At 43.3% G+C, this 27,146-nt stretch overlaps 4 protein-coding genes across 5 annotated transcripts; all 4 read left to right on the forward strand.

The window, feature by feature from the left end:
• The first annotated feature begins 352 nt into the window (after window positions 1–352).
• On the forward strand, window positions 353–7,455 carry LOC125014357 (protein FAM3C-like). Its single transcript, XM_047595346.1, has 10 exons — window positions 353–2,565; window positions 3,274–3,312; window positions 4,059–4,142; window positions 4,535–4,609; window positions 4,787–4,895; window positions 5,003–5,061; window positions 5,149–5,199; window positions 5,880–5,964; window positions 6,238–6,364; window positions 6,853–7,455. The coding sequence occupies exons 1-10, from the start codon at window positions 2,547–2,549 to the stop codon at window positions 6,940–6,942; spliced, it is 738 nt and encodes a 245-aa protein (XP_047451302.1). The 5' UTR covers window positions 353–2,546; the 3' UTR covers window positions 6,943–7,455.
• Window positions 7,456–10,951: 3,496 nt separating this feature from the next.
• actr6 (actin related protein 6) lies at window positions 10,952–16,071 on the forward strand. Its single transcript, XM_047596465.1, has 11 exons — window positions 10,952–11,150; window positions 12,684–12,801; window positions 12,877–12,945; window positions 13,017–13,140; window positions 13,296–13,431; window positions 13,510–13,566; window positions 13,908–14,006; window positions 14,189–14,267; window positions 14,478–14,649; window positions 14,790–14,928; window positions 15,682–16,071. The coding sequence occupies exons 1-11, from the start codon at window positions 11,083–11,085 to the stop codon at window positions 15,809–15,811; spliced, it is 1,191 nt and encodes a 396-aa protein (XP_047452421.1). The 5' UTR covers window positions 10,952–11,082; the 3' UTR covers window positions 15,812–16,071.
• A 440-nt stretch (window positions 16,072–16,511) lies between these two features.
• Window positions 16,512–20,704, forward strand: sycp3 (synaptonemal complex protein 3). The gene is made up of 8 exons (XM_047596796.1): window positions 16,512–16,952; window positions 17,037–17,118; window positions 17,484–17,518; window positions 18,126–18,243; window positions 18,608–18,707; window positions 19,215–19,313; window positions 19,597–19,701; window positions 20,075–20,704. Exons 1-8 carry the CDS (start codon window positions 16,826–16,828, stop codon window positions 20,126–20,128), a joined length of 720 nt encoding a protein of 239 aa, XP_047452752.1. The 5' UTR covers window positions 16,512–16,825; the 3' UTR covers window positions 20,129–20,704.
• A 575-nt stretch (window positions 20,705–21,279) lies between these two features.
• si:ch211-59o9.10 (uncharacterized protein LOC561841 homolog) lies at window positions 21,280–26,864 on the forward strand. 2 transcript variants are annotated; one of them, XR_007113598.1, is made up of 10 exons: window positions 21,280–21,458; window positions 22,456–22,510; window positions 22,601–23,015; window positions 23,991–24,085; window positions 24,157–24,270; window positions 24,398–24,473; window positions 24,954–25,039; window positions 25,501–25,619; window positions 25,691–25,873; window positions 26,697–26,864. XR_007113598.1 is itself a non-coding variant. In XM_047597264.1 (10 exons), the coding sequence occupies exons 1-10, from the start codon at window positions 21,328–21,330 to the stop codon at window positions 26,763–26,765; spliced, it is 1,260 nt and encodes a 419-aa protein (XP_047453220.1). In that variant the 5' UTR covers window positions 21,281–21,327; the 3' UTR covers window positions 26,766–26,864. The 2 variants fall into 2 exon arrangements, 1 of the variants encoding a protein (XP_047453220.1); XM_047597264.1 differs by having other exon boundaries at window positions 21,281–21,458; window positions 25,691–25,790.
• The last annotated feature ends 282 nt before the right edge of the window (window positions 26,865–27,146 follow it).

Consider the following 27,146-nt stretch of genomic DNA (forward strand, 5'->3'; position numbering starts at 1 on the left):
GAGGAGGAGGGGGAGGAGGAGGAGGTGGAGGAGTAGGAGGAGGGGGAGGAAGAGGAGAAGGAGGGGGAGAGGGAGGAGGAGGAGAAGGAGGAGGAAGAGGAGGGGGAGGAGGAGGAAGAGGAAGAAGAAGAGGAGAAGGAGGAGGAACAGGTGGGGGAGGAGGAGGAGGAGGTGGAGGAGTAGGAGGAGGGGGAGGAAGAGGAGAAGGAGGGGGAGAGGGAGGAGGAGGAGAAGGAGGAGAGGGAGAGGAGGAGAGGAGGAGGAGTAGGGAGGGGAGTAGGAGAGGGGGAGAAGGAGGAGGAAGAGGGGGAGAAGGAGGAGGAGGGGGAGAAGGAGGAGGAGGAGGATCGTTGATCCACCAAATCCATAAATGAAGTAAAGCATCATCTGACCAACATCACAAATACTTTACAGCCAATAAACCAGCGACTGAAACAGATGCATGAACATCACTGTTAAATAAATAATGAGTTTAATTAGATCAAATTGAAATAAAACCAGCAGCTACAGACAGACGAGCTCCAGTCTGTGGACGATCCTCAGTCTGGGTGAGTTTCTGAGGTTTAATAGACGTAGAAACGTGTGGTTTATGGTGACGTGCGTCGGTTTAATCTGATCCTGTTTGGACGCTGGATGTAAACTGAGACACATGGACACGATTCTGCCACATGTCTCTGAGCTCTGGGAGGCTTCACTGCTGCTGACTGAGCGTTTTATGATGAGGGGAGACGGGAACGTGGGAACGTGTGCAGAACACGGTTCTATGTGTAGTTCCACTGTTCCACCACTAGAGGCTGTGCACAAACTTACACACTTTTCTAAGCACAAGTACAAACTGATAAATTCCAGACGTTGCGTTGAAATGTGGTTCTGATCTTTATGAGCAAATCTGTGAGTGTGTACGGTGATAAATGAGGCCCCGGGACCGGGACCGGGACTAGGACCAGGACCAGGACCAGGACCAGGACCAGGACCAGGACCGGATCAGTTTGACCCAGATCAGATGTTCTTGTTCTGGTCTTAACAGAGTCGCTTTAATGGAAACTGAAATGTCTTCATTTGCAACCAGAACCAAATAAAAGTAAAACTATAACTCACCCCATGAGATGAGGTTAAAGGACCTGGACCTGGACCTGGACCCGGACCTGGACCTGGACCTGGACCCGGACCTGGACCCGGACCTGGACCTGGACCTGGACCTGGATCCAATAAAAGCAGCTTGTTTCTGACCTGTTTTCATTCAGGCCTGCAGCTGGTTCCTGCTGAAGTCACTGGGATGTGGACGTTTCTCTGGATGTTAATGAGCTGCAGATTATTCATCTAATTAAACCCAGAAATAAAGAAGTTAAGTCTGATCCCAGTTGAGACCAGATCAGATCCGATAACCAGGCGTCAAGAGAAGCTGCTGCTTCTTTTAACTCGTTTTTATTTCATTCAAAAATCAAACAGATTCAATGTATCTGAGTTTGATCTCAGGGACACGATGATTAAACGGAGACAGAAAGGACAAATACACAAGCTGAGTCCAGAGTCCAGTGAATTTATAAGGAAAACTACGAGGTTATTGCACAATCTCATCATGAACATGAGGTATTTATCCAGGCGACTGAGTCAGAGGGAGGAGCTGCACAGTCAGATTCAGGATCTAGATCAGGTTCACTTTTATTTCAGATGAACGTTTGAGTCCCAGAGGGTGTGGAGCCACATTCATGTTTTATTACCTGCAGGCGACTTTTCTGAACCAGCAACAGGAAGATCAGGTTGTGGAAGCTGCTCTAAAGTATGTGGACGGGGCTCTGATCATTTCACACTAAGGACAAACAAACAGCTTCATGTCATGTGTCCGATTCTAGTTTGTAGAATCCGGTTCAAGCAGGAACGAGTCGATCTGGAATAAAAACCTGCAGGAAGTTTAAATATCTGGTTTCATGTGTGTGTGAATGTTTGGGAGCAGCCGGACTCTTCAGACGCTTCAGGTCTCACTCAGATACACATCAACCTTTACACATCTGAACCAGACCGACCAGTAACACAACAGGCACCGCAACTACACACTTTCATTTTAGTTTGAGGTCCAAGAACAAAGACAATGTTTATATTTAATAAACAGAATAAATAACAAATACATGAAATATCTGTCAAATCCAAATGTTTTTAACATTTCATCTTTTTTCAGGTTCAGGTCTTTATTTGTGTGAACAGGACGAACAACATGCATCAAATAAACAGAACCAAGGAACCGATCAGATCAATAGAACCAGTGGTAGAAATAATCCATAACTAAATAAATACATAGAGTAAATAATCAGCTGTTTAGAAGCCGAGTTAATGATTTATTTCTCCTGCTGATGATCACATCATAGGACAAATCCTTTTACCGTTAATGGGTGTGAAACCTAATCTTTATCTCCAGTGCGTGTGAAAATACTTCCTGCTCTCAGGCCGCGTGATTGGCTGAGAGCAGGTTACCTGGCCGAGGGGGAGGAGCTGGATCTACCTGCTGGTCTGGATCTCACTGAGACTCGACAGCGCGGGAGGTCAGAGGCATGCTCACGGTCCGAATCGGTCAGTTCTTTCTCTTCTTTTATTCCTCTACTCCTTTATTCCTGGGGCTTAGTTTGACTCAGCTCGTTTACCTGCTCAGGTGTTTCCAGACAGGAAGTGGAGACGGTAACAATTTAATTCTCTGTCAAACTTAATGATCGACCGGTTTTATTATCTGCGCTCACAACTCATTAACTGATAAACTGATTCAGATCGAGCAGGAAAATAATCTGAAAACTGTCAAGAAACAGGAAAGAAAATAAATTAAAAATACACAGAGAAATGAATAATTATTCTACAGAACAGAGACACAGACGTGTGAATATGTTCTCAAAGTAATTTATTATTTCACCTTTTAATGGAGAATAAAGACGTAATTTATGAAAAACAATCCACAAATAAATAAATGGTTCAAGATAAAAATGAATAAGGAAAATAAACATTTTTATTTTTATGTTTATTTTACTGCAACATATTTGTTGTTATTGTGAATTCATTGTGTTTGTATTATTACACACACACACACACACACACACATGAACACAAACTCAGTTTAGAAATTAAACAAATGAAACTTTCCCTTAAAGCTTTTTTAACCTCAACATTTATCTTTTCAAACGTTTCATTTGTTCGTTGATGGAAATAAAAACTAAATAAAGTAAAAGAAGAAGAAGTTGGATCAGTTTCTGGTTGAATCATCTTGTTTCTCTGCTGTCGATGTTTCAACAGGAAAATCAAACATGATGAGAAGAAAGAACCTCGGTAAAAGTAAGTTCTCATCACATCAGCAGTCAAACACCAGAGGCCACATCCAGACCAGTAACACAACGAAAACCAGGAAGTAACGACAACCGCACATTTTAACATTAGATCCACAGCAAAGAAGAACAAGGAGATTAGAGAAAGTTTAGATTTAATAAAATAATGAAATGTCTCAATAATTTAATCTGGACTCATGTCTGGTCCTGGTTCTATCATGGTCCTGGTTCTTCCTGGTTCTGGTTCTATCATGGTCCTGGTTCTTCCTGGTCCTGGTTCTATCATGGTCCTGGTTCTATCATGGTCCTGGTTCTTCCTGGTCCTGGTCTCAGTGTTGTCTCTCTGAATAAACCAGATGATAAATTAGAGATAAAAGTTATTTTCACTTATGAATTTCAGTCTTTATCTCATTTTCCCACTTTGTAAATTCCTGCTTTGACATTAGACCAGGTTAGACCCGATTAGACCAGATTAGACCAGATTAGACCAGGTTAGGCCCGATAAGACCCTATTAGACCAGGTTAGACCAGGTTAGACCCGATTTGACCCGATTAGACCAGATTAGACCGGGTTAGACCAGGTTAGACCAGATTAGACCAGATTAGACCAGGTTAGACCAGGTTAGACCCTCTGGGGGCTCTGTCCCTATCATGGTCTAGACCCGTTATCAGTCCTAGGCTCCAGTCTCCAGGTGTGAACGGGGACGTAGATGCTCGTCTCTCTGAACATTCGTGTCTCACGTGTCTGTCCTGTAGAGTTCGTCCAGATCTCCGTGGTGCTGGTTTCGCTCCTGGTTCTGGTCCTGCTGACTCTGCAGCAGTACGGCCCATCGTTGAGAGGTAGACCCCAGACTCCCTGAGCCTGTTCACTTACATATCTATATTTATACTGTTATGTTTAAGTAGCTGCTCCGCAGGCCAAAGCTGACTTTAGCTTTAGCTTATCTTAGCTTAGCTTTAGCTTATCTTAGCTCAGCTTAGCTTAGCTTAGATTAAGTGAACCAGGGCTTGAAATTGACCTCGTCTAAAACTCTTAGTGAAGTTAAACTGAGCTAACATACTGTGAACTACTCTAGTAGTTAAACTTAACGCTAACTTAATTTGACTTAGCATTAGCTAAGCATTAGCTTTAGCATTAGCTTTAGCGTAGTCGACCCGGAGGCCGGTGGTTTGTGGTTTGTGGCTTGTAGTTGGTCCAGGTTTAGAGTCTCTCTGTGGTTGTGTCTTTCCAGGCGGATTGTCTCATAGTCTCCTAGTAAGATCTGAACTCTCCGCTCTGACCTCCAGCCTGGACACCAAACAGCCTGGTAAGTCACCATCAGACCCCCAGACCCCCAGACCCACCCAGACCCCCAGACTCACCCAGACCCCCCAGACCCATTCAGACCCACCCAGACCCACTCAGACCCCCCCAGACCCCCCAGACCCACCCAGGATCCTGGGACTGGTGGAGGTTTGATCCATGTCCTCTTGTCCACGTCCAGATGCACCGTGTGGAACCAAGAGACAATGTCCAGACGACCAGTTCAGCTTCTACCTGCAGAGCGGAGCAGCCAACGTCGTGGCTGCAAAGATCTGCATCAAGAACGAGCTGTAGGTTCTGGGGGGGGGGGGTGAGGGGGGGGCTCAGTGTGATCATAGTGTCAGAAGAAACATGCACCACGCTGGACTCTGTAGTCATGAGGAGCTTCTGTTCTCAGGGTTCTTGGGTCGGTGCTGAACAACGCTGGAGTCGGAATAAACGTGGTCGTGGTCAACGGTGAGAAATGGACCAGAGACACTAAGAAACTATTAAACATGTTCCTCATGATTCATGATTCATGATCCTCCTGTTGATTCCTGACAGGAAGAACTGGAGACGTGGTGAAGACGGGTCATTACGACATGTACGGTGGAGGTGAGACAGATGATGGTGATGATGATGATGATGATGATGATGATGAAGATGATGATGATGATGATGGTGAAGGTGATGATGATGATGGTGATGGTGATGATGGTGATGATGATGATGAAGATGAAGATGATGATGTTGATGATGATGATGATGATGATGATGATGATGATGATGATGATGATGATGTGATGATGATGATGATGATGATGATGATGATGAGGATGATGATGATGATGATGATGATGATGATGATGATGATGATGATGATGAGAATGATGATGATTGATGATGATGATGATGATGATGATGATGAGAATGATGATGATTGATGATGATGATGATGATGATGATGATGATGATGATGATGATGATGATGATGGTGATGATGATGATGATGATGATGATGATGATGATGAAGATGATGATGATGATGATGGTGAAGGTGATGATGATGATGATGATGATGATGATGAAGATGATGATGATGATGATGATGATGATGATGATGATGATGATGATGATGATGATGATGGTGATGATGATGATGATGATGATGGTGATGATGATGAAGATGATGATGGTGATGATGGTGATGATGATGAAGATGATGATGGTGATGATGGTGATGATGGTGATGATGATGATGATGAAGATGATGATGGTGATGATGGTGGTTTCAGATGTTGCCCCCCTCATCGAGCTGCTGAAGAGCGTTGAGTCTGGCTCCGTGGTTCTGATGGCGTCTTTCGATGAACCGTCCTCCAAGTAAAAGAAACATTTATTTATTTATCTCTTTATTTATCTGACTGATCATAAGAACTTATAGAAGCTGCGTCATAGAAGCTGTTAATTTACAGTATGTTCATATAACTTTTACTATAATAATGTGAAAGTGTTGAATGTCCATGTGTGTCCCTCTTCCAGGTCCCCCCCAGCTGTTAAGGGACATGTCTTTCAGAGTGAAATGGGTTTAATTGGATCATGGTGTTATATATATATGTGTGGAGGTTCCTCCTGATCCGCTTGTGTTTGTACCAGGTTGACTGAAGACGCCAGGAAGCTGATCGCTGAGCTGGGCAGCTCCTCCATCAACTCGCTGGGGTTCAGAGACAACTGGGTGTTTGTAGGAGGGAAAGGAGCCGACGTGAAGAGCAGCTACGAGAAGGTAACGAGCTCCGAGTCCGTCTCTGAGTCTCTCACCACACTCTGTCTTTGTTTTTAGGTTTTATTTCAGATTCAGTCACCATCAAACAAACTGAATCAAATTCAACACATCTGATGGTTTTCAAGGTTTTTTAATTCAATGAAGTTTGAGCTTAAAGGGACACGATGACACGACAAAGGAGACGGAGACAGAACGAAAAATGAAACAAGAAAATAGAATAAAAGCAAATTAATAAATAATGCAGATGGGACTCATATTGTTTGGGTTAGATCCATGGCAGGTCTCCACCTTCTAGACTCGGGGTCCAACTCAGTGTAGTTCAGGGGCCACATCCAAGTTCTTCCCAAGGGCCCGAACCAGCAACACAACACAGTAACAGCCTGTAACGGCAGCTCAGCAGAGTTTAATCTGGCTCTTTCCCTGATGTTTTCAGGCCACATACGGTCACATGAAGCATCTTCATTGTGTTGGTTGTGTCTCTGTTTCAGTATCTGAAGAACGACAGTGAGAAGAATAAGTACGAGAACTGGCCAGAGCTCATCGAGCTGGAGGGATGTATCCCCAGATACATGGAGTGAGCTGAGCGAGAGCCAGAGGAGCACCAGGGGCACAGCCTCAGTAGTGAGGGTGAGGATGAGGATGAGGATTATGAGGAGGATTATGAGTTTGTGTTGTGTTCTCTCCAGTGGTTGTACGTGTATCATATTGTTGTAAATGCTAACATGCTATGAACCTGTGTATTTAAAGATTTGTCATTATTTTTATTCATTTTCTCATCTCTGACCGTACGAATGAGAACATCTGTAGCGTCTTGTTTAAAGTCTCCTCTTTCATTTTTGTACAAATTAATTGTTTTTGAAAAGTTTTGTACGTTTTTTGAACAAATCATGAACTTCCTCTCATGTCTGTACAAGATAAACCCAAACTTCTTTCACATATTTAAATTTGTACAAACCTCCAGATCTGTAGCATTTTAACCGATTGCATCTATTAGACCTGTTAGAACAAATTATCTGTGACAGTTTTTTGTTCAGTCTTTGACTTTAACATCGTCTCGTTTCATTAAAACCATCTGTTCTGCTCTAAATGAAGCTTCACTTCCGTTTTCTGACGTCTTCACTGGCCTCATGAACAAAGACCAACGCTGTCTTCATGCACAGAGAATATTATTAACAACATTTATTAGAAGTGTAATAATAATAATTCATCTCAGTTAAAGTGCATTTAATTTATTGTCAGCTCTACAATAGTGACACTGTTCTAGATTTAACAACCACCTACTTGAATGAAAACAGGTCTGGCATTAAACAAATATTTTATTTTCTCTGCATAAGAAAGAACTTGTCTTTTTAGCTCTGAGATGCAGTAACTGGGTTTAAATGAAACAAGTAACTAGTATCATGCTCAACTTATTCAATTTATAATAAAACCAGTTTCATTAAAACCAGTTCAGAATTCAGAGTAATGATGTAAAAATAAAACAATAACTACGTTCAAAATGTACATTTGACTACATCACCTCTTAAAGTCGACACCGTGGCCTCATCACTTCGTCCAGGCTGTTAGCGGCTTTAGCGGCTTTAGCTACGAGTTTCTATATTTTCTTAGTCTAATTCCTGAAACAAGATGATTTATCTTTTGCAAATTACACAACAGCCTCTTCAAATGTCCAAACAGATTGTTTTATATGACATGAGACTCAAAACAAGATGTTTTCAAGACTTAACAAGATATTCAAGATGTATTGTCTTATGTATCTTGCTGAAATGGTAGTTGTGTCTTATATCATTATATTATACTAAGACCAATATACTTGGTAAGATCTTTATTTTTCTGCAGTGTAGTTTTAGAGCAAAGAAGAACAAGGACATTAGGAGAATATTTAGTTTTAATAAAATACCCTTTAAATAAAATGAAATGTCTTTTTCTCCGTTGGTTTGGCTCATTTCTTGAAACAGAATTTTTCTCAGAATAACCTGGACAAACCTCCAAGACACTGTTCAACTGTTCAACAGAAGTGAATTTCTCATTTCATCATTTCAATGTCTCAGTAGTACAGCAACTACAGTTAGCCTCCAGTTAGCACAGTTAGCTTACAGTTAGCACAGTTAGCCTCCAGTTAGCACAGTTAGCTTACAGTTAGCCTCCAGTTAGCACAGTTAGCTTACAGTTAGCACAGTTAGCCTCCAGTTAGCACAGTTATCCGCCATCATTTCATGGTATAAGTCATCACATGCGTCTGATTGTGAAAATCAGAACATTCATGCTGTGGACCACGGACCCTCTGGTGGACCACGGACCCTCTGGTGGACCACAGACCCTCTGATGGACCACGGACCCTCTCATGGACCACGGACCCTCTGGTGGACCACAGACCCTCTGATGGACCACGGACCCTCTGATGGACCCCAGACCCTCTGATGGACCACGGACCCTCTGATGGATCACAGACCCTCTGATGGACCACAGACCCTCTGATGGATCACAGACCCTCTGATGGACCACAGACCCTCTGGTGGACCACAGACCCTCTCATGGACCACGGACCCTCTGATGGACCACTGTGGACCACAGACCCTCTGGTGGACCACGGACCCTCTGGTGGACCACAGACCCTCTGGTGGACCACAGACCCTCTGGTGGACCACAGACCCTCTGATGGACCACAGACCCTCTGGTGGACCACGGACCCTCTGGTGGACCACAGACCCTCTGGTGGACCACAGACCCTCTGATGGACCACAGACCCTCTGGTGGACCACAGACCCTCTCATGGACCACAGACCCTCTGGTGGACCACAGACCCTCTCATGGACCACAGACCCTCTGGTGGACCACGGTGGACCACAGACCCTCTGATGGACCACAGACCCTCTCATGGACCACAGACCCTCTGATGCACCACAGGCTTGAACATTTCCCTTTACAGCATCTTTAACTGTAAACCTGGTCAGACTGAGCTTTAGCCTCATTACTCGTCTGGTAGCTGCCCGTACTTGTTCCGCTGTGTTTGCTCTTGTGTCACAACATTTACTGACAAAGAAATAAGGAATGAGTGTGAACAGGAACCGCGAGGCAGCAGCTGCAGGATGTGAGCAAAACGTTTATCATGAAAACAATGTTTGCTCAGTCAACACTGAATGTGTCGGAATCACACAATGTTCCAGATGAATGGAAACTCTTTGACTTGAACAAAGGGAAGGTTGTTCTACTGATGCCACCACAAGTCTGCACATTGTTCGCACTGACACACAAAGATCCGCCTCACAAGCTGAATGACCTTTTATTATTACAGGTTTATTTGAGGGATTTAATGAAGCAGTCAGTCAGATTCGGTTTCACTCATATTTAAAAGCATTTCCTGAATTCCTGCTCTCATTCATGAGCTATAATGATAATCTAATACTTGCATTTCTTGGCACATTGCCTGAGATCATCCCAGCATTAAACCAAGTGGACCAGATGTGGTACATTGTGGTTTCATCACAGGATTCATCACACGAGCTGATTCCTCCAGCGGAGCTTTGACGATGAAGACACAGCCTGTATGTGGATGAAATCATGGACAGATGACGAATACTCACAGTTTTCTTTTCTTTTACAGTAGTTTTTCTCCAGAGTCAAAGTGTTTGTACTTCATGCAGTCATTTTTATTTGTCTTATTTGTCTTATTTGTCTTGTTTTATTTGTTTATTTGTAAGTATTGAAATGTTCAGTCTGCAGCATCAGTGCTGTTTAGTGCTTGGTAAGTTTATAGTTGGCCTGTTTGTGCACATTCTCCATTTATCTCAAACTAATCATGGAGAATGTTGTGGGTTTGTCACTGTTTTTTTGTTTGTTTGTTTGACATCTAAATTATTCGTACATAACAACGTTTGGCCAAAAATCTAGCACATGCTATTTCATAAACTTAGTATTTTTACAAATGTGTTTTTATTTATCACTGCAGCGTGAAACTGGCTGCGACTGTGTTTGATCACTGAGGCCTGAGTTGGTTAAATGAAAATAGCATTTTCACAAATATGTGTTTGTGTTTTGACTGAACTGTGTCATTTTGCAAACAATCTAGGAATTATGCAAATTAAGTGGTGTTTGGATAATTGTCAATATATTTTGAAAAAAAGAACCCGATTTTCAAAATTGCGTGTAAACAATTGAAAAAGAAAACTGAAATATCCCTTGTCCCTGACACATAGAAGGAAAAAATCCAGTTTCCTTGTCTCTGTTTTATTTGCAGTGTTTTGCAGCTCAAAATGTTTAGTTTCAAAAAACATAAACTGAAATAGTAAAAGCTTTGAATCATCTTGTTAGACAGACAGACAGACAGACAGACAGACAGACAGACAGACAGACAGACAGACAGACAGATAGATAGATAGATAGATAGATAGATAGATAGATAGATAGATAGATAGATAGATAGATAGATAGATAGACAGTCACTTGTTTTTACGGCTAATACACGGAATTCATAGGGAAACGTTTAAAACGAGACCATGTTTCCACCCGAACTCTTTTTGTGAAGGACCGGAAGCTCTTCTGTGATTGGTTGTCCGTACCGGAAACTGGGGGGAAGCGTAAAATCTGATTGGCTGGAGCAGTTGCTTGCGACTTCATGGCGGATTCTTGTGATTCTGGAAGTGGGATGATGACTTCTGTTTCATTTACCGATAAATACAGTTGAATTTTATTTGAGTTTCATGTGAAGAAATTCAGAAATGGCCACTTTAGTCCTGGATAACGGAGCCTACACGGCGAAAATAGGATACAGCCAAGAGAGAGTGAGGTAAGACTGTTAGCATGCGAGCTAACGCTACTGCAAAGCTAACCATCAGCAGCTCTTATACTTCATATAAAACATGAAGCACTATTATTGACACCACTGGTTCTTTCTATTGGACCAAAACTTTAGCGCCAGACTTAAACATACTAAAACAACCAGTTTAAAGCTCTTACTTATTAAACAAAAAGGAAACTGTGATACAAGATATTTTATAACTAAATATAAAGACCAGAAGAAGAAGAGGCAACACTGATATTCGGAGGGTGGGACACATTTTAATATTTTATTTTAATAGTTTTAATTTCATGTTTGTAAGGTTAAAGTGTGCTTTGTTGTGTTATTCTGGTTCTTCTAAAATATATATTTTGCACTTGAATCAGTTTTATATGCATGTTGTGTTATTTTAGTTGTTTTAATTATTTGCCATTAAATAGTTGTTTCACTGCTGATCACAGGGTCTGTCTGTCTTCAAATCTGAGCCTGGATGGATGATAGGAAGTGGAACAGCTACACATTAGTAACACGTGAAAGCTGTGTTACCATAGTCCTGCTTTCCTCTGGAATGAAATACCAATATTCTATGTAAATTACCAAATACACAAAGTTAGTTGTCAATTGTGCTCAGGTCTGAAAATAAAATGAAGCCACAAAAATAAAGTCCAGAAATGGATGGACAAGAGGGAGTCTTTATTCATTCATTTTCTCCTTCAATAAATTCAATTTAATATGAACTAATTCAGAGATATTCAAAACTAAAACTAATGTCCTCATTGGTTCCGGAGGTTTGTGGCGTCTCCTCCGTCTCTCGTCTCTCACGTGTCTTTACTTTTATCCTCAGACGTTTTAAAACTCTCAGAGTTTGAGCTTCTGTCCTGATGTGGATCTAAGATTTATCACCAGAGGAAGAAGGAGATGGAGGAGATTTAGAAATAAATCAATCTATATTTAGTATTTTATGAATGGATGTCAGATCTTAAAGTGAAGATTGATTCTTAGAAACCCAGCTCAGTAATCAGCACCTTAAACCTGTATCTGATGGTAGAAACCAGAACCCGTCGTCTCCAATCAGAACCCAAAGTCTCTCATATCTGCACAGAGGTAAACTAAAAGTAAGCGTTCGTCAGTCGTGCCTTGATATTATTATCATTACTGTAGCGGCCCCTGAAATCCGTGGGGCTCCAGGATGTCACAAAACAGAAACCTGGAACTGGAGGATGTTTTTCACAATCATCTGGAGATTGTTGTCTGATCGACACTTCTGATCATAAAGGTCACAGACCAAACTGTTTATGTGGGATGTGGTGGTGTCTGAGTAACTGGAGCAGACTTATTACTGTACATGTTCACTTTAATCTATTTCCTGGTTCTATTTCAATTCAATTGAATTTTATTTATAGACTCAATGCGCTTTACAAAAATGAATAGTTTCATGTGAATCCAGCTGCACGTGGCCCGGTTATCCTGGTCACTACGAACTAAACCGTGAATGAGAGCAGTGAATCAGTGAGTTAATGAGAGACCTTCTTTCTGTCTCAGCGTCATCCCCAACTGTCAGTTTCGCTCCAAGACGTCCAGATTAAAAACCTTCACTGCCAACCAGCTGGATGAGATCAAAGATCCTTCCGGTCTCTTCTACATCCTCCCCTTCCAGAAGGTAAGAGAGCGTCGCCGCATGAAGCAGCTTCACATCAAACCTTCCTCCTCACACTCTCTGGTTGTGTCCCTGCAGGGTTACCTGGTCAACTGGGACGTCCAGAGGAAAGTGTGGGATCATCTGTTTGGGAAGGAGATGTTTAAGGTGTTTAAGGAGCTTCATTTCTTTGTCGTCCTCTTCCTGTGCTGCTGGCTGACCGTGTCCTCTCTGTCCAGGTCGAGTTCGCAGACACCAGCGTCGTCATCACAGAGCCCTACTTCAACTTCACCTCCATCCAGGAGTCCATGAACGAGATCCTGTTTGAAGAGTACCAGTTCCAGTCGGCCCTCAGGATCAACGGTGAGTCCGTCTGAAGATAAGTTCACCAGCCACAGGATTCATCCGTTCAGATACGAGAGGGAAACCGATGAATTCAAGTCTTCACTGTAACGAGAAACCAAAGCTCACAGACGCTCTCAGGTTAACTCTCAGCTCGTTGCTGTGTGTTCTTGCAGCCGGTTCTCTCAGCGCTCATCACTACTTCCACTCCAAACCCTCGGAGCTCTGCTGCCTAGTGGTGGACACCGGATTCTCCTTCACCCACATCGCCCCCTACTGCCGCAGCAAGAAACTGAAGGAGGGCATCCGCAGGTCAGAGGAGGTCGACCTGCAGCAGCAGCAGCAGCAGCGACAAAGCCGTGGTGACATGTCTGTTTCTTTATCTTTCAGGATCAATGTAGGAGGGAAACTACTGACCAACCACCTGAAGGAGATCATCTCGTATCGGTAAATCCTCCTATTGTTCCACCTCCACTTCTCTGCATGTCAGAGTTAATATTCTACCTTTTATAAATCCACATGTGTTTTAGTGACAGATTCAGATTAAACTGTCACTGATTAAACCAGCTCCACCTTCACTGCTGTGACGAGCACATGAATGCATCACATGCCGTCCTCTCATCTTCCTTCATGGGTTCATTCTTCTTTTATTCTGTGAATGTGTCTGAATGAACAGAGACAAACATCTGTCCAGACTCTGGTTTAGAACTCGTCATTATTAGATGAACAGAGGCAGAAAAAAGAATGAAAACGCGTCCGTTTCTCTTACTTCCTCTTTTGTTGTGCAGCCAGTTACACGTCATGGATGAAACTCATGTGATCAACCAGGTGAAGGAAGACGTCTGCTACGTCTCGCAGCAGTTTTACAAAGACATGGAGATCGCACAGTAAGCTGCACTCACCAGCCGCTTCAGTCAGGAGGATTTTATTTTGTCGTCAGTGACATGATGAGAAGACTCTAAATGCTCTGTCTCAGATTATCCTGCTGCACATTGATCCTTCTCAGCTTTAAACACGTGTCGTCTCAGCTGCTGAATCCTGACTCCTGCTCTCTGTGATGTGTTGTCAGGATGAAGGGAGAGGAGAACACTGTGATGAGGGATTATGTTCTCCCAGATTTCAGCGCCATCAAAAAAGGCTTCTGCAAGGTGAGACAGCGTTAATGTCCCTACAGTGAAAATGTCTGTGAAGGTTTAAAGGAACTCTACGTAAAACCCTGCAAGTCCACTTTCCTTTTCGGGTATTCCAGTTCTAGGAGAAGCTAGACATGAGAGAGGTGGATATTCAGCAGCACAAACCAAAACGAGAAGCAGGTGAACTGAAGTAAAATCAACCTCTTAAAACCCCCCCCCCCATAGCCACGAGAGGAGATGGTCTTTAATGGGAAATACAAGACAGGAGAGCAGATCCTGAGGTTGGTCAACGAGCGCTTCGCCGTCCCTGAGATGCTCTTCCACCCGTCGGACATCGGCATCCAGGAGATGGGCATCCATGAGTCCATCGTCCACTCCATCCAGTCGCTGCCAGAAGGTCAGAGCAGAGACTGGATCTGTGTTCTCTGTCTCAGCTGTGCATGTTTTTAGTTCAGTGTGAGAGCTGCTCTTTGTTTCAATCTGGTCCTTTTGATTTACCCTGTACATTTTTAAATGCTTTGACTTCTTTCCTCTCAGAGATGCAGCCTCACTTCTACCAGAACATTGTCCTGACTGGAGGCAACACGTTGTTTCCAGGCTTCAGAGAGCGACTGGAGGCAGAGCTCAGGGCGCTCGTCCCTGCACATCTGCCCGTGTCCGTCCTTCTGCCTCCAAAGTAAGAGACCACAACCTCAGGTCTCCCTCTGGCTCATCTACAGGCCTCAGGCCTACAGAGCATCCAGCATTCTCCTCCTCCACACTAGGGGGCGATACGTGTCTTTTCAGCCGTTAATACCACGTTAATACGGCCCGATTTCTGGTTGATCTATTACGTGATATAATAAACTAGAGTCGTTCATGTGTCAGACATTTAAACAACAACCAGACGGATAATAGAACATTTTTAATCTTATACGTGATGTTCGCGTTGATTCTGGTGCAGGTAAGATCCGCGCTGTCCCTCAGACGCCTCCGTTTCTCTTCTTCTTCTTCTACGATCGGCTTCTTGGACGTGTTTGTTCCGGGGTCACGCGCCAGCGCAGCGGTGGTGGAGCATGAACACACGCATTATCCGATGAAAACTCAGATTCAGTCTCATTATCTGATAATGAGACTCTGACTTTAATCGTAGTAACGTGTTTACATGCGCTTAAGTTCTGCTGTTAGAGTCTGATTAAGGCAATAATTCGTTTTTTTTCACGTGCATGTAAACGCACTGACTGGTGATTTAAATGGCCACGAGGAGATTCAGTGTTTACTGGGATCAGAAAGAGTCTGAGCTTCCACAGATTCCTAGCGACGTTCAATGACAATCCGACTTTTAATCTGAGGGTTCAGGGTTCAAGTCCCTGTTCAGGCGTAGTATTTATTCATCATTCATTTCTTTTCTCAGATGAAATGGATGTTGACTGTGTTCTTTTTCTTGCAGTCCAGTAACTTATTCATGGGAAGGAGGGAAGCTGCTGGCTCACAACCCAGACTACGATGAGATGGTGGTGACGCGGGAGGACTATGAGGAGAACGGACACTGCATCTGTGAAGAAAAGTTTGATATTTGACTCAAATGAAATTCCTCATGGACGTGTTTATATCTCAGCTCTGATGGCGTCATCTCACTGGAACAGAGCTCAGATCCAACCAGACTATCCTGTGGATGGACCAGTCTTTCATGAAGCTTTGTCTCCTGCTATTACTTTTTGTGTTCAGTGTCTGATGGTGCGAAGCAACATGTTCAGTTCTGGAGCTCAGCAGATCAAACATGTTTTTATTTGTTTTGTTTTGTTTTTATGACGTAATAGAAATAAAATATTTCCTTGTAGTTTATTTTTTCATTCTTTTTATTGAATGTATAAGTTCATGCAAAAATAATAAAAAAAAAAATTAAATAATTATAACTTTAAAAGTGGTTTCTTTTTGTTTTCGTGAGGTACATGGCCAGTGACACCTGCAACTACTTTATTATCTGTCCACTTCATTAGGTACAGCAGTGAAGTCACTGTCTGTTATTAGAAACTACCTTCACGGTTTCACTGGTATACCTAATGAAATGGCCTGGTTATTTTCTATAATTATTGTATGAATATGAAGTGTGGAAACAATATGGTTAGAACGAATACACCATGAATAAATTATAAATAAAATAAAATATTATTATCATTATCTTCATCATCAATAACAGCAACAGCAATAATAATAATAATAACAATAATAATAATAATTATTATTCCTTTTTAAAGGAAGGAAATTTCAACGGTCGGCCTCAAAGTGGCGGGAATTCAGTCGTTTATTAGCTTAGCCACGTTAGCTTTCAGGTGGTTGCTCTTTACATTTATTCACTCATAGATTGAAACCAGAGGCCACAACACAGGCTCGTTTAATCTTGAGAGTTAATTAAGACTGGACTGTGTGCATTTCTTTGACCGGAGCGTTCCAATAACTCAAAGCTATCTGAAAAACTCATATTAGCATTAGCTTAACTTGTAGCGCTCGTTAGCTATCGTTAGCGGTAGCTCTCGTTAGCTTTCGGTCCCGGTTTGTTAGAATTAGCTAACGTAATCTGTAAACTGTAAAGAATGGCAACGGGGAGAAAACAGATGAAGAAGAAACACCCAGAGGAAAAAACGGATAAAAATGTTTATGATTTTATTGAAGAAGATGTAAAGAAAGTGCTGAGTGGTTCAGAGGACGATGTCAGAGAAGGTAGGTTAGCTAATCTCAGGTTAAGACAGCTAGCACAGGGGGTTTCTGGAGGTATTAACTTTGAATTTTGTTTACTGTCCCAAGATGAAACTCCAATAGTGGACAAGATGGCAAAGAAGAGACCTGCTGCTGACTTTGATGAGCAGGGGGCTGCCTGTGCCGTGGGGTACTCCCTATTTCATAACCAATAGATTTTTCCATAACATTGTTGAAAATAGTGGAAAATGTCTCAAACCACAATCATATCATTATTGAAGGTATTAGGTAACTGGGGTACACCAGGTGAGTTTATAAATAGAGGGAGTTTTGTACCAGGGTGACAGACACAGCAGGAAACACTGATGCTTGTCTGGCTCTTTGCCGATGGAAATAAACCACACCAAACATATGTTTTTGGTTGAACAATGGACTTTTCTCTCAGTCTCTGTGCAGTTTAAATCCCTGAGTGCCTCTGTGGCTATTTGATTTGAATTTAGTTTGACAAATAGCCACTACTTAATGTAATCTAATCTATCTGTTTTTATTTTACAGAAATGAGGTGCAGTCGATGCTGGAGAAATTTGGAGGTAAACAACTGTTTATTTAATTTGCACTGAGTAAATGAATAATGATAACTGACCAAGAGAGCCATAAACTGGTGGATTACTGGTTCAATTTCCTCTATGTCCATGAGCAAACACCTAAGACGTCCTAAAGTCGTAAACAGGCGCCTTGTACGGCTGCACACTGCTCCGAGTGGACTCACTTCAATGCAGAACTTATTCCTTGTATGCGTGTTCGTGGTTTTTCCTTTATTTTCCTTATTTTCTACGTTGGAGATTAATACTAAAGGCATCAAAACTATGAAGGACTGCATGTGGAATCATGTGGTGTACAAAAAAAATATGGATTCTTCTCCATTGGCCTCGAAAGGTCATCGCCTGAGATGGTTTTCCATCAGTCTTGAAGGAGTTCCCAGAGTTGTTGAGCTTCGCTCTGTGGTCCAATTCCTCCAGAACCATAACATTACACAATTTGGGTTTGTAGTTCTGTCCTTGGTCAGTATTGATGCTATTTTACTGTGTTCACCTCCTGGAAGGCTGTTAAATCACTGTGTGGCATCAGTGCAACACATTTGATCACATTTTCATATTCAGAGAAACAAACTTAACACGGTGTCTCGTTTGTTTCCAGCGGATATCGGCAAGGTGATGCAGGCCAAGAAGAAACGTCTGGAGTGTCTGACCAAGAACTACATGAAGGGAAGCCAGCACAAACTGGAGCAGCTGTGGAACAACTATCATGGCCAGAGGTTTACTCTTCTCTCAGAATTAGATTCAGAAAACTGAATTTGTCCCCATGGGGCAATTAAGGGCTCACAGAGCAGGCAACAAGGATGAAACCACTGTTGGAAATTCAGTCATTGAGCAATAAGAATAGAATCAAAGGAGTTCATAGTTCAGATCCAGTGGTAGGTAGAGATCCATTACAGACAGCGGCTGATACAATATTCTACTGACCACATGGTGGCGCTGGTTATTTAGAGACGGATTGAGATCAGATCTCAAGACACATTTAAAATGGCAGGTGTGAAGAAAGTGTTTCTGCTGGTTACCTGCGATCACTGAGAACATGTTCAAAGTCTGCTGACTAAAACCACGTGTGTTTGTGTGCAGGCAGAAGATGACGCAGCAGTACTCTCAGCAGGTTTCCTCCGCACTACAGCAGTGGGAGACTGAAGCACAGCGAGCTGAGGAGCAGGAGGAGAAGCTCAATGTGGGTTTGTTGCTATAATACTGTCTGTATAGAACACACTGATGTTTAAACCTAAACACACTGTAGTCTGATTTGTATCTATTTAACATTTTCACAGACTCTTGAAATTCATCATTGGTGTGCAGGTTGAAGTATTTAGTAAAAAACAAACACAGAATGAAAAGCCGCCTTTGTTAAAGTGAACTGTGTGAATTGTGAGCGCTCTGCTCCGTGTACACCAGGTGTTTTCTCATTCTGCGTTAATTAGGTGCAGCATTGTACAGTTTGACCATTCAAATCAAACAAAAACCTTTCAGGTATCTGTCACCTTGTGATCTGAATAATTCAAGTCCAGGTGGTTCACATACAGCAGATTCTGCTGAAACAACATTATATTATCTGTATAATATTATATATTAACGTCCTAGTTTACAGTTTTTTACAGCGAGTACATTGAACAGTAAACTCTTTAAAAGTGATAGATTCTGCAGCGTAGAACCCTTCAGTGTTACACCTTTCTGTCCACAGAATCTGTTCCGCCAGCAGCAGAAAATCCTGCAGCAGGCCCGAGTCGTGCAGAACCAGAAGCTGAAAACCGTCAGAGAGCTGTACGAGCAGTTTGTCAAGGTGAGACTTTTTTATGCCTCACTGAGCACAAACGTCCTGGGTCCCATTAAAGACCACATACTCAACAGGACGGATCTGATCTCTCATTCATTCATCCACTGGTTGGAATGATCACCTGAATTAGTGTCGTCTGTTCATCAGTAATGAGCCTTTAAAAAGATTCTGGCCTTGAAGCTGTGAACCAAACTAAACAAGAAACTAATCTGAACTAGAGTCAAGTTAGGAAATTATTCAATATGAGGAGGCTGTGGTTAAACTGAAGTCCTCGCTGTGTTTCTTCTAGAACATGGAGGAAATGGAGAAGAGCCATGAGTCCTTCCTGCAGGGGGCGCAGCAAGAGCTGAGGAAGGAGATGGCCACCCTGCAGAAGAAGATCCTCATGGACACAGTGAGTTCAGTCTTTTAAATTTAATATTTTTCCTGATACCTGAGTGTTTAGTTTGCATAGCAAGTGGGAGCACAAGCCCCGAGCAACAGATCAGATAGATAGATAGGTCCTGCATCATGTCCCCAGTTCTCTCCCTGCTTCCTGTCTGTCTTCAAGAAAGACATTCCTCAGGCTGAGGTTGATCTTCACGTACAGAGCACATGTCCTACACCTAAATGAACATAGTATGAACGTTCAACTAAGTCTAATCTATCTATCTATCTATCTATCTATCTATCTATCTATCTATCTATCTATCTATCTATCTATCTATCTATCTATCTATCTATCTATCTATCTATCTATCTATCATGTCATTGATGTGTCTCCACAGCAACAGCAGGAGATGGCCACAGTCCGCAAGTCTCTACAGTCCATGCTATTCTAACCTGCAGTTACCACGGTAACGTTGAGGATGTACTCTGGATCAGGGGTTGTCATGGTTACACACTGTGCTTCCCGATAACTTTATTTACAAATGTCATGTTTACAGTCAATTCTTGTATTCTGCTTAGTGAGAGTTCATTTCAGCTCGTGTTTTATTGGTTTACTGGTTACACCCAGACCTGATTGAAATGTTTGTTGTGTAGTTACCGTACGGGCCTATAAGTTCGATTCATCTTGTATTACTGGTGCATTTTTAATTCTCTTAATGACATATTTATGGGTTATATGGTTACACATACACACGTGTTAATATATTCTCAGTTAATCATTTGGTGAACAAACTGAACACTGAAACATTTCTAACACGGCCTCCTAAAGTTAAATATAAAATCTCATGTTGTTTCCAGAGTCTAGCTCAGTTTAACTGTATTAGTTTAACTCTCCCTCTTCATGTTGTAGGATGATGTTCAGACCTCGTAATTCTGTTTTTTAGTTAAGACTTCCTACCAGCTGTTCTGTAATAAGTAGTATAAGTAGTATACGTTCACAGTGAATCTGGATAAATAAAGTTTAATCATGATGTCATGAGGATGTATGTAATTATGTTATTTTATTTATAACATTTCTATTCTAGCTTTTTGAAATCACAGTATAAAGAATATATAATCATGTTTACTAATCATTGAAATGTTCAAGGAATAAAATTATAGAAGGATATTTATGATATCAACGATTTGTATGTCCATGTAGGATTAATTAGTGTAGATTATTTATCAATCCGATTTCTACGGCTATTTCGTTTGCACATCAGACAGAATAGTTCAATCAATGTTTGCTTTTCATCATGAACGATTTGTTTCACGTACTCTGTTAAGATCTGAAGAAAAACTAGTTCGTAGTTAGCAACACGATTTTAGGTTTTAGTTGAGTCATTAGTCAGATAACTAAACAACGTTTGTTAGTACCTCGTATCCCGTTAGTTTGCGTTTTAGTATCAGCTTGACTAGTTAGTAGTATTGTCTATTTCAATTCGCAAGTTTCATTTTAGTTTTAGTCTACAATCAGTATTCATCTTGTCAGTAATAGAAAAAGGAGAAAACATAATGAATACTGTTTTATTTACAGTCTTAAGTTTGACTTTGCTAAACTTTCACCTTGTGCTATTGATCAGAGTCTGTGTTTCTTGGAGCAGAAGGAGCCATGGATGAGAGGCTGGCGGCCAGTCCCTGCTCCTCTGAACCCGACAGTCCCAGAGGTCTGAACCGAGGCTGTCTCCTTGACCCTGCAGATGTCCACCATGATTTGTCCGTCATTGTCCCCGAGACCCCCAGGTACCACGGCTCTCATGGATAATTCATCGTGTAAAAGAGGGACATTCACACAATGACCTGTGGACATGTAAAAGACAGGAAAGACAAAGTCTCTGTAGCTTCCTGAAGTCTTTCCTCTTCTTCTCCTAGAGTTGATTGGATTCAGTCCAATAAACCTCTAAGTCAGAGTTATTGTAGTTTGGAGCTCGTACCTTGTGTTCTCTACTCCAGAAATGTTCTGGTCGTCCAACGCTGGAGGATTTGTCTCCAGGAAATGTTTCTCTTCTTTTAAATGTTGCACCATTCAGTGTTTGTTATTGCTGTTGTTTGTCTGCAGCATTTGACCTGAGTGGATTTCATGGATTGTGTTTAGATGATCTCCTACCACCACACACCCATGTCTACATTAGTCCCCATTACTGCATGGCTCCAGCCTGGGTTCTGGTTCTTCTTTGTCTTTTGTTAATTGTGACGCTGCAGGGACGTGGTTTTGGTTAATGGCAAAATAATGTCGCCTACAAATGATCAGATCATTGCCTCTAATGGCCCCGATACCGACTGGGACACCACCAATAACAAGTCTGAACCTTTCCAGAAGGCAGGAGGTCAAACGTGTGGTGGGAAGAGTCTTTCAGGAGGTTTAGGAGATGGAATGAGGGGAGAGGGCAGGTGATGATGGGACGTGTTGATGGCCAGTTGTAGTGGCCAGATGTGTTCCTTCTTTATTACTCAAAACAATCAATTTGAAAATTGCGGAGATGGAGAAGCGGCTGGAAACAGTAAAACAAACCTATGCTCCTGTGCGGTTTGTGATGCGTAGCTACATTTCAGGCTACGATGCTAGAGTCTGGGTCTTTAAACTGATGCAAAGGTATAAAGTTTGAACACACATAATAAGTTCCTGAAAAGAAAAACAGAGACTTCCTGTTATTGAGTATTAATAGTGATCGTCTGATATGAACTGTGGTGAAGACGTGGCTGAACTAACAGCTGGTTTGGTGTTGATTCTGATTTGTAGCCCAGAGCTCAGCAGGAGGAGGAGACGTCGTATCACAGAGGAGCGTTTCAGCCCGGTAGGCTCTGAGCTGCTGCCGTCATCAACGTGTTCTCACCATGATCCACACTTTCCAGATCCAGACTGAACTTGTGTTTTCCGTCCTCAGGTGGCGGTTAGCAACTCTCCAGGATCAGAGCACCTCACGGCCACTGAACGAGGGTTTTCTCATAAATCCAAGCGCAGGAGGTTGGCCGAGCAGAGCGTGGGCTTCCTTCCTGCTTCCTCTCTGAGGACGTTGCCTCTCGGCACCTGGTTGAACAAACCGTTATCCACTGCACCCTCTTCCTCTACCTCCTCCTCCTCATCATCATCGTCCTCTTCTTCCTCCTCGTCCCCCTCGTCATCATCCGCCTCCAGCCTCACACCAGCATCAGTCCTCCGGTCCAGACATATTCAGACCACCTCATTGTCGCCCTCATCATCATCTGCAGCAGCAGCAGCTTCCAGCCCCGGGTCACTGTCCTTCCTCACTGCAGAGGAGAGGAGGTGGTTGAACGGAGAACAAGGAGACGCCTCAGCAGGTACAGAGGCTCTGACTATATTTACATTTCACTATTTTTCCCTCTGATTGGCTCCTAATCTTCATCATGTCCAGACGTCCTTTGTGACTGTCAGTAAGTTACACAAACAATATGTATGTAGAAAACATGTAGATGTGTAAATATGAGGTGGAGAGAAGACGACTGACGTTAGCAACAGTTCTACTGTCACAGGATTTTATGTTTATCTTTTTACTACTTCACACTAGACTGTACGTTTTTCCTGTTTCTGAAGGATCATTATTAAATCTTTAATAATAACTAAGGCCCTGTTCACCCTGGGGGCCTAGACAATGTGTGATAATCACGGTTCATCTGTGATCTTAGTCCTGATCCAAGCCTGTGATTTATAAATAGCTCCACTCATCATTCATCATCAACCACGTTCCTCCAGACACAGAGGCCCCAAGATAAAACTGTTTTCATCCGTTCATCCTCTGTTCATCTAATAACTATGAGGCTGAGTGTGGACAGATGTTTGTCTCTGTAGCATCAGACACATTCACAGAGTAAAAGACGAATGAAACCATAGAAGAAGACGAGAGGATGATAAGTGATTTTTTTATTATCATGAATCTGTAACTAAATATGTCATAAAAAGTGGATTTATAAAAAAGAATATTAACTCTAAACTAAATTAGAGTCAGACTTTATTTATATTTCTTTCACTTTTTATTTTGTACATGAACAAATAATTGAACTTAGAACAAAATAAAGACATAAACAAAAGTAACAGCAACCAAAGAGCTAAATGAGTCTGGCCTGTGCATGTTTAAGGAGAGGGAGGAAGTGGAAACTGATTCACTGATTAAATGCCATGAAACATAGACACAAGGATTTTCATTTCTAAACCATGTAACTTCTCAAGGTAAAACTAAAACCAAAGTGAGACAGAGAGTCAGGACTTGACTTCTGATAGTGCTCAGCAGATGTTGGTGGATTTTGTGTTTGTTTCAGTGGCTGCAGAGCAGATCGTCATCAGCGATGATGAAGAGCTGGTGGTTCGCTCGTTACAGATGGAGGAGGACGAGGCGCTGGCTCGAAGCCTCCAGGTGAGAACCCTTCACCTGCAGCGACGTCTCAGCAGAGCAGCACCACAGCATGTTTCTGTTTGTTTGTTCAGGATCAGTTTGACCGAGAGGAGTCAGACAGCAGACACCACCACCACCATCATCCTCCTCCTCCTCCTCATCCTCCTCCCCATCATCTTCATCAGCAGCAGCAGAGTCAACACAGGGTGAGAGACGACTACACAAAGCTCACAAACACTGCACTCACTCATGTCCTTGTTTTACTAAAGCTGATATGAACACAGAGGTTCACAGATGTTTCAGTTTGACTGACGTGTGAACATCTGTCTGCAGTATTATGCCTACATGGAGCACAGCTGGATGTCCCAAGTACTGGCTGCTGTTTCCCCTCTGGTGGGTCTGGAAGAAGGTACGAACATCATCCCCTGACAGGAACATTCAGTCCAGTGAACTCATTCTGAGCTGAATAAGGTTGTGTTGATGTAGAATTGAGGACAAAGGATGGAAATGAGCATGAGCTAAGTCTGGTTCCTCGGTAAATAAATAAATAGAATAGAGCCAGAGTCAGAAACCATGATGATCATGGAGGATGGAGGAGGAGTTCGACCTCGATGTGGACGTCTGTGTGAAGAGGATCTAACAGATCTTAGACTCTTTGTCCCGCTGACTTTACATCGTGTGGTCGCAGACATTCACACCCACCTTCCCACCAGACTCACCTGTCACCATCTTTTATCTGTATTTATTTTACCTTTTTAAATGTGTGATAAATAATAGTGACATTGACACTGGATAAATGGAAACTCAGCTGAGTGTTTTCACTAGTGAACCTAATGAAGTGGCCACTGAGTGAATTTATTATTATCATTGTTTTTAATATTTTCTACAGATCTGACTGGTCAACGCAGACGACGCGGCAGGAGGAGGAACGGCATGCCCGACTTTTCTGATGATCTACAGGGAAATGATTACGAGGTGAGGAGGAGGAGGAGGAGGAGGAGGAGGAGGGGGGGGGGGGGGGGGGGGGGGGGGGGGGGGGGGGGGGGGGGGGGGGGGGGGGGGGGGGGGGGGGGGGGGGGGGGGGGAGGGGGGGGGGGGGGGGGGGGGGGGGGGGGGAGGAGGGAGGAAGGAGGAGGGGGAGAGAGGAGGGGGAGGGGAGGAGGAGGAGAGGAGGAGGGGGAGAGGAGTAGAAGGTAGGAGGAGGAGGAGAGGAGAGTGGGAGGGGGAGGAGGAGGAGGAGGAAGAAGAGGAGCAGGGGGAGCAGCAGGAGGAGGAGGAGGTGGAGGAAGAGGAGCAGGAGGAGGAGGAGCAGGAGGAGGAGGAGCAGGAGGTCCTCTCAGTTTCCTCTCCGTCTGATCTCTGCTCCAGTGACTCGATGCGTCTGTTGAATGGTGGATGTTCGGTGTCTGTGTTGCTGAGCTGAGCTCGTCTTCCAGGCTCTGCTGGCGTTTGAGGAGCGTCAGGGCTCCGTCGTGTCCAGGAAGCTGAGCCGGAGCGACATCCAGAGGTTTCCCACCAAAACGTTCCGGTCAGCGAGCGGCGCCGACAACACACAGTGAGTCTCAGCCTGAACCGGACCCACGCGTTCAAAGCTCCTCCCGTCACTTCGTCCTCTGTTCATCGCAGGTGTCACATCTGTTTCTCTGACTACGCTGATGGGGAGAAGCTGAGGATGCTGCCCTGTTTCCATGACTACCACGTCCAGTGCATCGACCGGTGGCTGAAGGTAGCGACTCTCAAACGTTGGCTTCGCTGAAAAGAGACCAAACATTAACATCCATCCTGAGTGATTTGATTATGGCTGCACAGGTTAGAGTCCTGAACACTGAATAAAATACGACATAAAACACTAAAAACAACAACAACAATAATAAAATATATAATAAAAACAGGGGAATAAATAAAAATGGGAGAATATGATGTAATGATATAAAAGCCAGCCTCCTTACGTCCATTTATGGCTTCGTTTTGAGTTATTTCACCATTTAACCTATAATATTGTTAAAAAGTTCACTTCTTTGGTTCGTGTGAACTCACAATGACTCTGGCCTCATGGTTCAGGTCTAATCTGAGTCTTTGTCTCTAAAATAAATGAAGAACGTTAACATGTCAGAGTCTTTCCATCTGGATCAAGTCTCCTTCCATGTGGTTCTGGTTCTGGTCCAGTGGAAGGTAGAGATCCATTAAAGGCAGCAGCTGGTTCAATATACTATGCTAGTACACACATTGAAGTTGATTGAAGGCCTGATAGACCTCCGATTCGATCAGTTAACAATATGTTTAATGTTTGAATTGAACTGACCCTACTCCACGCTCTCCATCACTTTACCTCTGCTTCTCTTCTCACTCATGTTCTCATCATTCTATACTACCTTTCCTCCTCCTCTTCCTCCTCCTCCTCCTCCCCTCCTCCTCCCCCTCCTCCTCCTCCCCCTCCTCCTCCTCCTCTCCCTCCTCCCCCTCCTCCTCCTCTCCTCCTCCTCCTCCTCCTCCCTCCTCCTCCTCCCTCCTCCTCCCCCTCCTCCTCCCCCTCCTCCTCCTCCCCTCCTCCTCTCTCCTCCTCCTCCTCCCCCCCTCCTCCCTCCTCCTCCCCCCCTCCTTCCCTCCTCCTCTCGCTCTCCTCCTCCTCCAGGACAACACCACGTGTCCCATCTGCAGAGTGAACCTGAGTGATGGAGACTCCGTGGCCCCGACGCTCTGACGACCGGACGTTTTTACAGATTTCTGTTTTATTGAGATGTTTTGCTGCGTGTTGATCTACAGAAGCTGAATAAATAATAAAGCTGTTCTTTTTCTCGTGGTCAGTCGTGGTGGTTGTTTCTTCGTGGCTCTGGTTTTCCTCAGGTAGACGAGCTTCCTCTGCTCGATGCGCTCTGGGTCCTGGACCCGGTCCCTGAAGTGGTCTCCAGCTGTGGGACAGTCCCGTCCCAGGTAGAGAAGCTGTGGAGGACGACAGGATCCCGGACACGTTGCCTGGTAACGGCTGCTCTCTGATTGGTGCATCACTGTCCACAGTGTTTCTCAATCAGCTGAGTGAGTTTAAGAGGTTCTGCTGGTTTAATGATGCTCTGTCAGTGTAACA

Source organism: Mugil cephalus, chromosome 10 (assembly GCF_022458985.1).
Source record: "Mugil cephalus isolate CIBA_MC_2020 chromosome 10, CIBA_Mcephalus_1.1, whole genome shotgun sequence".
In the NCBI taxonomy this organism is placed as follows: Eukaryota; Metazoa; Chordata; class Actinopteri; order Mugiliformes; family Mugilidae; genus Mugil; species Mugil cephalus.